The 10,888-nt window shown below is 42.2% G+C and overlaps 1 protein-coding gene across 1 annotated transcript; it reads left to right on the top strand.

Annotated features, from left to right (window-relative positions):
• The first annotated feature begins 34 nt into the window (after nucleotides 1-34).
• nadsyn1 (NAD synthetase 1) lies at nucleotides 35-2,693 on the top strand. The gene has a single exon (XM_048260326.1). It carries the CDS (start codon nucleotides 313-315, stop codon nucleotides 2,416-2,418), a length of 2,106 nt encoding a protein of 701 aa, XP_048116283.1. The 5' UTR covers nucleotides 35-312; the 3' UTR covers nucleotides 2,419-2,693.
• The last annotated feature ends 8,195 nt before the right edge of the window (nucleotides 2,694-10,888 follow it).

Genomic DNA, 10,888 nt, shown 5'->3' with positions numbered 1-10,888 from the left:
GCAACCTCACGCGGTTACGTCTATGTTGTATTCTAGGGTGGCCTATGGGGACCACTAGTCTTAAAAGAGGAGGTCGCAAACGTGCTACAAAAGTATGCTACAATAAAAACAGTCCTACATGAAACCAAGTAGTATGTGGAAAGAGTGCCACAGCTTAAATCAGTGCGACTTCAAAAAGTTGTGTTTCCTCACGGATGGATAGGAACCAACGCACCTTCTGTGGTCGGAAGTGATGTGTCTGGACGGATGTTGAAAGAGTTGCGAGAGCGTAAAGTTCAAAGACAAGTTCAAGTGAAGTAGCGAGGAAACGAAATGGGTCGCAAAGTTACATTAGCAACGTGCTCACTGAATCAATGGGCCTTAGATTTTGAAGGGAACTTGTCAAGAATATTGAAAAGTATCGAAATAGCCAAGTCTAATGGAGCGAAATATAGACTGGGCTCAGAACTGGAGATTTGTGGGTATGGTTGTGCAGACCACTTTTATGAGTCGGACACGGTACTCCACTGTTTTGAGGTGCTTAGGGAACTTCTTGAATCACCAGTGACCCAAGATATAATTTGTGATGTAGGCATGCCCGTTATGCATCGCAATGTTCGTTACAATTGCAGAGTAATTTTTCTAAACAAGAAGATCCTTCTTATCCGTCCAAAAATTAACCTGGCAAATTATGGCAACCACCGTGAGTTACGCTGGTTTTCTCCTTGGACTCAGCCCAGGCATGTTGACGAGTATTATCTACCAAGGATGATCCGGGATGTCACTGATCAAGCATCTGTTCCATTTGGAGATTGTGTGCTCTCGACTGTTGACACATGTCTTGGCACTGAAATGTGTGCGGAAATGTGGGATCCGAAAAGCCCTCACATAGATATGGGTTTAGATGGTGTTGAAATCTTCACTAACGCCTCAGCCAGTAATCATGAGTTACGAAAGGCAAACCAGAGGGTGGATTTAGTCAAGTCCGCCACAAGTAAGAGTGGGGGTATTTACCTGTATGCCAATCAGAAGGGGTGTGATGGGGACCGGCTTTATTATGATGGATGTTGTTTGATTGCCATCAATGGAGACATTGTTGCCCAGGGACGTCAGTTTTCTTTGGATGATGTGGAGGTTTTGTGTGCCACTCTCGATCTGGAGGATGTCCGAAGCTATCGTGGAGAACATTGTCATCCACACATAGTTTACGATCACAAATCATACCATAGGGTAAATGTAGACTTTTCCCTTTCAGACTGTAAGGATATCTCCCTTCTCACACACCAGCCTGCTGAATGGCAGTTCCACAGCCCAGAGGAAGAGATCAGTCTTGGCCCTGCATGTTGGTTGTGGGACTATTTAAGGAGAAGTGGCCAGGCTGGTTTCCTCCTTCCTCTAAGTGGCGGAGTGGATAGTTCCTCTACTGCCTGTATTGTCTACTCAATGTGTGTGCTTGTGTGCAATGCTGTGAGGGACAACAATATCCAAGTGCTGCAGGATGTCCAGCGAGTGGTGGGTGATTTCACTTACAAACCAGAAGACCCTCGAGAGCTGTGCAAGCATCTCTTCACAACCTGTTATATGGCTAGTGAGAACTCCTCTGAAGATACCCGTGGTCGAGCTAGAGAGCTCGCAATGCAAATCGGCAGCAACCACGTGAATATCAACATTGACATGGCAGTGAAAGGCTTGCTGGGCATATTCTCCATTGTGACTGGAAGAATGCCACAGTTCCGCGCCAATGGGGGAAGTACTCGAGAGAACTTGGCGTTGCAGAATGTCCAGGCTCGCGTCAGAATGGTCCTTGCCTACCTTTTTGCCCAACTCAGTCTATGGGCCCATGGTAAACCTGGTGGTCTACTGGTTTTAGGCTCTGCCAACGTGGATGAAAGTTTGTCAGGCTACTTCACTAAGTATGATTGCTCCAGCGCTGATATCAATCCCATCGGAGGTATTAGTAAAATGGATCTGAAGAATTTCTTGCAGTATTGCACCGAACACTTCCAACTTTCTGCACTAAGGAGGATTCTGGCTGCGCCGCCTACAGCCGAGCTGGAGCCGCTGATGAATGGCCAGGTATCACAGACCGATGAGGCCGACATGGGCATGACCTACACAGAGCTGTCCGTTATAGGGAGGCTCAGAAAGATATCAAGATGTGGACCTTACAGCATGTTTTGCAAGCTGATTGAATTGTGGAGAGAGACTTGTTCCCCCTCTCAGGTGGCTATTAAAGTGAAGCATTTTTTCAGAATGTACTCTGTAAATAGACACAAAATGACCACAGTCACACCATCATATCATGCTGAGAGCTACAGCCCTGATGATAACCGCTTTGACCTGCGACCCTTTTTGTACAACATACAATGGTTGTGGCAATTCCGCAGAATCGACAACAAGGTATCTGATGTGGAGTTAGGATATGGATCAAACTTCTGATTTCAGTCTGTTTTCAACATAGACCTTTGACGCAGAGTGGATTGTATGGCCATATAATGAATATTCTCTATGAAATGTCCAGACCTGTCGTTACGTTTTCACTAATCTCAAACATTGTTTTTAAAACAAGAATAGTCCTGGTTATAGGTTTGTTGTTTCAGTGTAAACCTACTAAGTACATTATCTGATACATAGCCTACTTTATGAGACTGTAATGTGAAACATGTGCATGTGTTTGTGACAGACTTTCTAGTAAAATTAAATAATTATTGAAATATTTTTTTGAAGTTCTATCAAAGATTCTACCGCAGCTTATTTTAAATCTTTGGTTTTGTCATGGTGGGGAACCAGAGACTTCAAAGATCTTAAGATGTTTATTGCAGCACTAGATAAATGACTAATCAATCCCAAGGCCCAGTAAATAAGATAATCTGAGTGATTTCTATCGTGCAGCTATTTTGACAATAAATCGGGTGTAATCACATGTGAAAACATGATTGTTCTTTATACAGTTGCCAATAAAAGCAGTTTGAGGTACTTTAAGGGTTAATTGAAATGTCTATCTTTTAATGTTTAATGCAAATGTGTAATGCATCTCTGCTTGACAAAGTGAAGAACAATACCGGTCTAGCAAAATGAGATACTGTATGTGAATGTGATTGCTCAGAATTTGTTAAATACAATTCTTTAAAACTTATAGTCTAAGTCTATAATTCAATATAGTTTACTAAGAATGACATTAAACATCACTAATGTACACATTTTCAAAAGCAATTACAAAGTGTGTTTAAATAAAAATAGTTTAGTTTTATAAAAGCATGCACACATCCAAAACTTGTTAGGTGCCAGGCAGACTAGTTTTACAGAAAGTCTGCACAATGACTCCGCAAAATATTTCATTTATTTTCCCGAAAAGGGCAATGATTCCCCAGGCAGGCTATTTTTCTTCTCAAATATCAAAAAGTTGGTGGTCAGCAGTGCTTCGTCACTGATATGTGTAAATGTGATATGTGAAAGCAGGTGCTCTTTGGTATCAAGGGGATACTTCACGTCTTAAAATAGTTCCAAAGGAACACTGCTTTTTGTAGTTAAAAAGGCTTTTTAACTATAAAAAGCAGTGTGCCTTTGGAATTCTTTGGTTAGACGTAGCCTACACTCCTTAATGAAGCTTTACAAGTCAAACCAACTCTTTTAAGGCTACTTTTATTTTTGCCTAGAGAAGAAAAGTGGAGAAAATGTCAAGGGATTGGTGCAATGGAGTGAAGATTGATGGAATTGGTGGCTTCTTAGATCAGGTGTGCTCAACTAACAATATCTCATATAGTTGGGCAGGTTAAAATCGTTTAAAAAAATAAGTTATAAGTTATATTTTGGGCTTTTCAGCCTTTAATGGACAGTACAGAGAAGAGTGGGAATGAAATGGAAAATGGGTTCAGTTAATGACCTCAGGCTAAATTGGAACATGGGTCCCTGTGGGCATCAGGCCTATGTAGTGCTAGACACCAGGGTTACTACTGCGCAATGGCATTCACAGTTAAGGGGAAGTGTTGGCCCTTGATGATTAATCGCAAATATGAGTCTCAGTCTATAGCCACACATAACTCAGGAAGAGCAGACCATCAAAGTCAAAAATCACTGACAGTGGTCAAAACTAGTGGAAGTGCTCTCTGGGGTGGTAGACACTTAAACACTTGTAGAAGTGTCATCTGGATGGTAAACACTTGTGACAGTGTCCTTTAGAGCAGTGTTTCTCAAAGTGTGGTCCGGGGACCACTGGTGGTCCGCAAGATATCCCAAGTGGTCCGCGTGCAGACGTGGTAAAATATAATATAGATGAGTTGTTTGCAATATTGAACCAACTTGTATGTAGGCTAAATCCAAACAGTTCTGCAACACTGTCTATGTAAGATATGCCAGTTTAAATATGACTCCTCTGACACAATAAGCAAAGTGCAAAGACAAAAAGCAAGGTGGTTCAGTGAGTAGGCCTATTGTGTAGACTAATATACTATTGAAGTAGGTCTGATCTTTTTTTTTTTAGCTAGGTGGTCCGTGCGCTTCTTTTTTATTGGTTAAGTGGTCCTTCGTCTGAAAAAGTTTGAGAAACACTGCTTTAGAGAGGTCAAAATTACTGGAAGCCCCCTACTGACCACTAGGAAGAGTTACATTAAATGCCCACAAGGTCCCCTGTCCCCTGAATTAATTACAGTTTTTCCTGATTGCTTTGACCTGCTTCATGATCCACTTGGTCTTCATGAACACTTTGCACAGCAGAAGTTCACACCTTTTCATTGGGTTCACACATTTCTCACAACCTTTTGCAAAACAATTGTAAGGACCAGCCTTTTAGCTAAACCTTTTGCTTTTCTTAAGAATGCCTTTTGCAGTCAATTTACATCTGTGTGGGTACTTGTTGCATACCGTGCATCTGCATAGTTGTAGACTAAGAACTACACTGTAGCATAAAGTTATGATAACCACATGGGCCACACCCATCCCCCTCAGATAACAAGGATACAAGGAAGTTTATCGTCACATGCATATAGTTACTGGAAGTAAGAAATGCAGTGAAATTAAGTCTGGTGTCAGCCTATTTGTGCATTTATGGGGGGGGGGAGTAAAAAGTGCAGTAGAAGGGGTTTAGTAGATTAAGTGGCAAGGGCTGCATAAGAAAGGTGGGGGAGGATTGGGATTGGGCGGGGGGCACCAACAAGGAGCACCCAAGAGCAACCGGGGCAAGGAAAAACTCCCTAGGAAGAAACCTTGGGCAGATCCACGGCTCAAGGGGCTAACCCAACTGCCAGGGGTCTTGGTGTGTGTGTTGGGGGGATGACAGGGGAGATGAGAGAGTGTGCTGTGTATGTGGGGAGAGGGCAGTGTGCAATATGTGTGTTGGAGAAGCTTCCTCATGAGACAATGTGCTGTGTATTGGGGGGGGGGGGGTCAGTGTGCTGTAAGTATGTTGGGGATGTGTGTTGGAGAAGCTTCCTGATGAAATAATGTGCTGTGTATGTAGGGGAGAGGGGGGGGGGCTTACTATTGCAAGCAGAGTACTGTATGTATGATGTATGTGAGTGATGACAGTGAAGATGTGTGTGTGGGCGGGAGGGGAGTGGAGCAGTGACTGACTGTGTGTGTGTGTGTGTAGTGTGTGTGTGGGTAGGTGAGGGCAGTGTGCTGTAAGTATGTAGAGGATGTGTGTTGGAGAAGATCCTGAAGACAATGTGCTGTGTATGTAGGGGGGGGCAGTGTGCAGCAAGTATGTAGAGGAGGCTTACTGTAGCAAGCAGTGTGCTGTATGTATGTGAGGTGATGACAGTGATGATGTAAGTATGTGTGTTTTTTGTGTGTGTGTGTTGGGGATGGGGGTGGGGTGGGGGGTGGGGGAAGAAAGGCTAGGCAATCAAGGACATGGGTAGATAGATGGAGGAGAAATCAAAAATAATAAATAAAAAGTTCTATGGAGATGTGCAAAAGTTGGAGAAAGTCAGATATGTGTGTGTGTGTGTGTGTGTGTTTTGACGTGTGATGAAATAAGAAAATAAATAAAAGGTCTGTAGCATAGGGAGAGGGATGTAAAAGTGCTAAAAGTCATGTAGGTGTGTGTGTGTGTGTGTGTGTGTGTGTGTGTGGGGGTCATGAGTGCTGAGGAGTGAATGAGTGCAAAGTCAGTATAGTGTGAGTTCAGAGTTGGGAAATGTTTGAGAGTGCTGAGGAGTGAATGTGTGCAAAGTCAGTATAGTGTGAGTTCAGAATTGGATGGCCTGGGGATAAAACTTCTCCTGAGTCTCTCAGTTCTGGCTTTGTGACTACATAGGCGTCTTCTTGATTTCAGCGGTAGGAATAATCCATTGTTAGGATGAGAAGAGTCCTTCAGAATCTTTTGGGCTCTTAGAAGTACTCTTCTGGAATAGATATCGTGTAGAGCAGGGAGTTCAGTTCTTATAGATGCGTTCAGCTGGCGCACTACTCTCTGCAGAGTACTACAATCTCTAACTGTGGAGTTCCCATACCAGGTGATGATGCTACCAGTTAGAACACTCTCAACCGCTGAAGTGTAGAAGGCCTTCATGATGGATGTAGAAACTTTGAATTTCCTTAGCTGACGAAGGAAGTAGAGTCGTTTCTGGACTTCTTCAGAACATATTGAGTGTTAACAGTCCATGTTAAGTCTTCAGTAATGTGGACACCAAGGTATTTAAAACTTGTGACTCTCTCTACAGGTTGCCCGCTGATCATTAGTGGGGTGTAACTGTAGTTCTGCTGCTGCCTTCTGTAATCCACTACCATTTCCTTGGTTTTAGTGATATTCAGTGTCAAGCTGTTAGATTGACACCACTGTGCCACCTCATCAACCTGATCCAAGTAGAGCTGTTCATTGTTGTTACTAATCAGGCCCAAGATCACTGTGTCATCTGCAAACTTGATGATGGAGGTATGACTACTGTTGGCTTTGGCTGGTGTGTAGATGTTGTACAGCAGTGGACTCAAAACACAGCCTTGGGGAGCACCAGTGCTGATGGTTAATGAGTCAGATGTCAGACCCCCCACTCTAACCACTTGTGAACGGTTGGTGAGGAAGTCAAATATCCAGTGACACAGGGTGGTGTTCAGTCCTAAGGCCTTCATCTTTGTGACCAAGGTGAGAGGTACTATCGTGTTGAATGCTGAACTAAAGTCAATGAACAGCATCCTCACATAATTCCCATTCCCCTCCTCCAGGTGAGTTAAGGTGGTGTGCATGAGGTTTGAGATGGCATCCTCTGTAGACCTGTTGGCTCTGTAAGCAAATTGGAGGGGTCGAAAAGAGGCAGGGAGGGATGAGCAGATAATGTTTTTCACAAGCTTCTCAAAACACTTCATCACTGTAGACGTCAGGGCTACTGGGCGGTAGTCATTCAGACATGATGGACATTTGTTTTTCGGTACTGGAACAATAACAGACTGCTTGAGGCAAGTAGGAACTGTCTCTTGAGCCAATTATGTGTTAAAGATATAAGTGAACACAGGAGCTAACTGAGCAGCGCAGGATTTCAAAACCCTGTTAGAAATTCCATCCGGTCCAGCAGCTTTTTTACAATTAACCCTCCTAAAGGCATTGCTCACATCGACCTCAGAGACACAGAAAGGTGCATCCTCATTTGCTTCACATGCTGCAGCTAGTGCAAGATAGTCTATGTTTTTCATGTCAAAGCGAGCATAAAAAGCATTAAGTTCATCAGGATACAAGATACAAGGATACAAGGAAGTTTACTGTCACATGCATATAGTTACTGGAAGTAAGAAATGCAGTGAAATTATGTCTGGTGTCAGCCTATTTGTGCAAAGTGTGTGGGGGTAAAAAGTGCAGTATAAGAGGGGTTTAGTAGATTAAGTGGCAAGGGCTGCATAAGAAAGGTGAGGGAGGATAGGAATTGGGGGGGGGGGGGGGGGCACCAACAAGGAGCACCCAAGAGCAAGAGGGAGGGCTTTACTCACATTCATCATAGGAGGGGACTTTCTTTCAAAGCCAGTGATGGTTCGGAGTCCTTTCCACACTCGTGCTGGATCACCCTCCAAGAAATCAGCTTCAACTTTGTCTCTATAGTGCCATTTAGCATCTTTAATAGCTCTGCGTAAACTACAGTATAAGATGCTGCTTTGTAATCCGTCATATCCCCTGAAATAAGCCCAGCATTATAAGTCATGGTGCGTGTCTTTAATGCCGTTCTCACTTCTCTATCCACCCATGGCTTCTGGTTAGGGAAGCTTCGGATCTTTACAGTTGGGATGATGGAATCAGTTAGCATAACAAAGACTGATGAGTCGGGGGTGGCCCAAGTGAATGATAAAAGTAGAGGCTCTTGTCTTTGGTGCTCTCTCTTTTCTCTTGCCCTGGGGTTCTGACCTCTCAGCCCCCCTCTCTCTCTCCTTTCCTCCTCTATCTCTCTACCTCTTTCTTTATTTCTGGGATTGTACTGTTTTATCTGGTGTAGGCTATCTGTTATCTCTAACTTGTTAACTAAGTTTACCTCTGTGAGTTGGTTAAGTTCCCTTTGTTACTGTTTGCTACTTTGTTACTTTACTTTGTTACAGTAGACTATGTGAGTTTACTTTTACATTCAGCTGAGGTGATATTGATTACATTTACCTTTAAGGCTTAGTGCCAAATAAATAGTTCATTTACCTACCAATCGTATACTTCAATTCTCGTAGTATGCCATGCCATGCTCTTCCATAGCTGATAAACTAGTTACTTGGTAATTGAATGGTGATACAAATTAGTAATTAAACAGAGTCAGATTAATCGAGTTTGTAATAATAACAGTTACCAATTAACTCTTCACTGGTCTGTTCATTGTTCATACACGTGAAAAGGTGAGCGGCCAACGCAAACTCTCCCTTTGTGGGAAGCAAGCTTTGTTTGGGCTGATTTCCCTTGCCTTGCAAAGTTACAGTTTTTCTCGATTGCTTTGACGTGCTTAAGGAAACTGGGATCCACTTGGTCTTCATGAACACTATCTTTGCACAGCAGAAGTCATCTCTTGCGAATGTGTCCACACATTTTCACTGGGTTCACACATTTCTCAAACTCAAAAACCCCGAACTCTATTGGTTTTCCCGTGCTAAACAAAAGGAAAACATCTTTTCACATGTGGTAGATTCCTTGCACAAGTCTGAATCTCTGATACACCTGTGTGAAACTCCTTTGCACAATTCTTCATTCAGCAATCATTCATTATCCATAAGAGATGCCATGCCTGTTCTGTGTTGTTATTTGCAAGTAGGCTATGGATCTATGGCACATTTAAAGAAATTATTGTATAGCCTATTTGGCTAAGAAAACAGTACAAAAGGTGTTTACTGTAGGTCTATTTTGATGAAAGATGACAAGTAGTAGTCAATGAAATTTGTCTTGTCTAGATGCTTACTGTAAGTCTTACATGTCAATGACAGTTACATCTTGGGAGGAATGAATACAAAAGAAAAGGAAAGAAATAGAACAAACATAGCAAAAATGCTAATTTTGAGAACTATTGCATTTTGTTGTCCAGTGTGTAATGATTGATTGAAGTCACACAGTGATTTGACGACAGGATGTGTTGTTTGAAGGCAAGATTTGCTTTTGCTGCCTGTTTTATGTGTTTTGAGAGAGTAACAGCCTTTTGCAAGTCATTTTGGCCAGAGTGCTTTTGTTCAGACACGGGTGTTTTGAGAAGGTGACACAAGCTGAAAAACTGTTTCAGTGCCCATTAAGGTGCCATCACAATGGTCTAAACTTGACTCAACTCTGGATGCCCTACAGAAAATGGTTCAGTTATGTGGTGCCCTCTATGCGTCCCCTCCAAAGGATGCTTTTTCCAGAGGAGGGGATGGGATGTGATGCTGTGTGGGGTACTCATACAAGTGAGAAAGCATTATGTGCTCACTGCTCAGTCAGATGAAGTGCCAAATTAGGAGCTTCTCTCAGGGCCATTCGAATATACAGACTGCTCTGCCACTTCTGATGTAAGAGTCCCCCAGTGGATAAAATGTGAACTGTACGGTAAAGTGTGTCCCTGCATGTGGGAATGTGGGGAAGGTTCATAGTGTATTAGGTCCCTCTAGTGGAGAAAATCTGAAATGGCGCCACCTACAGTATGTGTCCTTGCAATGGGATAAACTTGATGTTTTTTACATGTCCCTTTCTGATGGGAAACAAAGGTGCCATCTTAAATAGTTAAATAGAGGGATGGTTTCTCTCCCGATGCTTTAAGACTGTTCAACACTCAGTACACACATTAAAAAGCACTTCTCATTGCTATTTATCGGCATGTTATAGGTTTTTATTGCACAAAATATTCAATTTATTGTAATTGCACTTATAATGAAATCATTGTGTCTGAAGAAAAAACATTCAAGAATGCCATTGTATTTGGTACATTGTACCATTGTTATTTTTGAATGTGTTTATACATTTATACATGGGCATTGTAAGGCCCATGGTATCTGGGCTTCTGGGACTGCAGCCCTAGATCTTAATTCTCAAAAACAAATATAATAATAGCTTGGATCTATTCATCTGTGATTTTGATAATGCATTAAAGCCCTTAAAATAATATGAGGGCTTTATTTTAAAATGGACCATGCATGGGCGACATCACTTCCACTAGCAGTACAGTATCATTCTTGATGATGCATTAGCATGTACTCTACAAAAGATAAGTGGTCAGGTCAAATGCATCCCAGGCCACCTCATCAAGTGGCTTGAGTGTTCAGTCATTGCATCTTAGTGGTATTTCACACTTGTAGTCATAGATCATAAACCATTCCAAATTGTAATTAAATAAAATTAATGGTTTTATTAAAATGACAAAATCACACAGATGGCTATATCCTACACACTCATATACATGTTGTACACAATTATTATCATCATAGTAATGTTGTTAATACATCCTCTTCAAAAATGTCAGAGTAAAAACACAAATATGTTAACTGTAGCACCAGA

This window comes from Alosa alosa, chromosome 13, assembly GCF_017589495.1.
Source record: "Alosa alosa isolate M-15738 ecotype Scorff River chromosome 13, AALO_Geno_1.1, whole genome shotgun sequence".
NCBI lineage: Eukaryota > Metazoa > Chordata > Actinopteri > Clupeiformes > Clupeidae > Alosa > Alosa alosa.
Note: the sequence above shows the minus strand (reverse complement) of the source record. Positions and strands in the feature narration are given on the sequence as shown.

Excerpts from the sequence above, each read along its gene's own strand:
- nadsyn1 (XM_048260326.1), top strand. The coding sequence starts at position 313 with ATGGGTCGCAAAGTTACATTAGCAACGTGCTCACTGAATCAATGGGCC.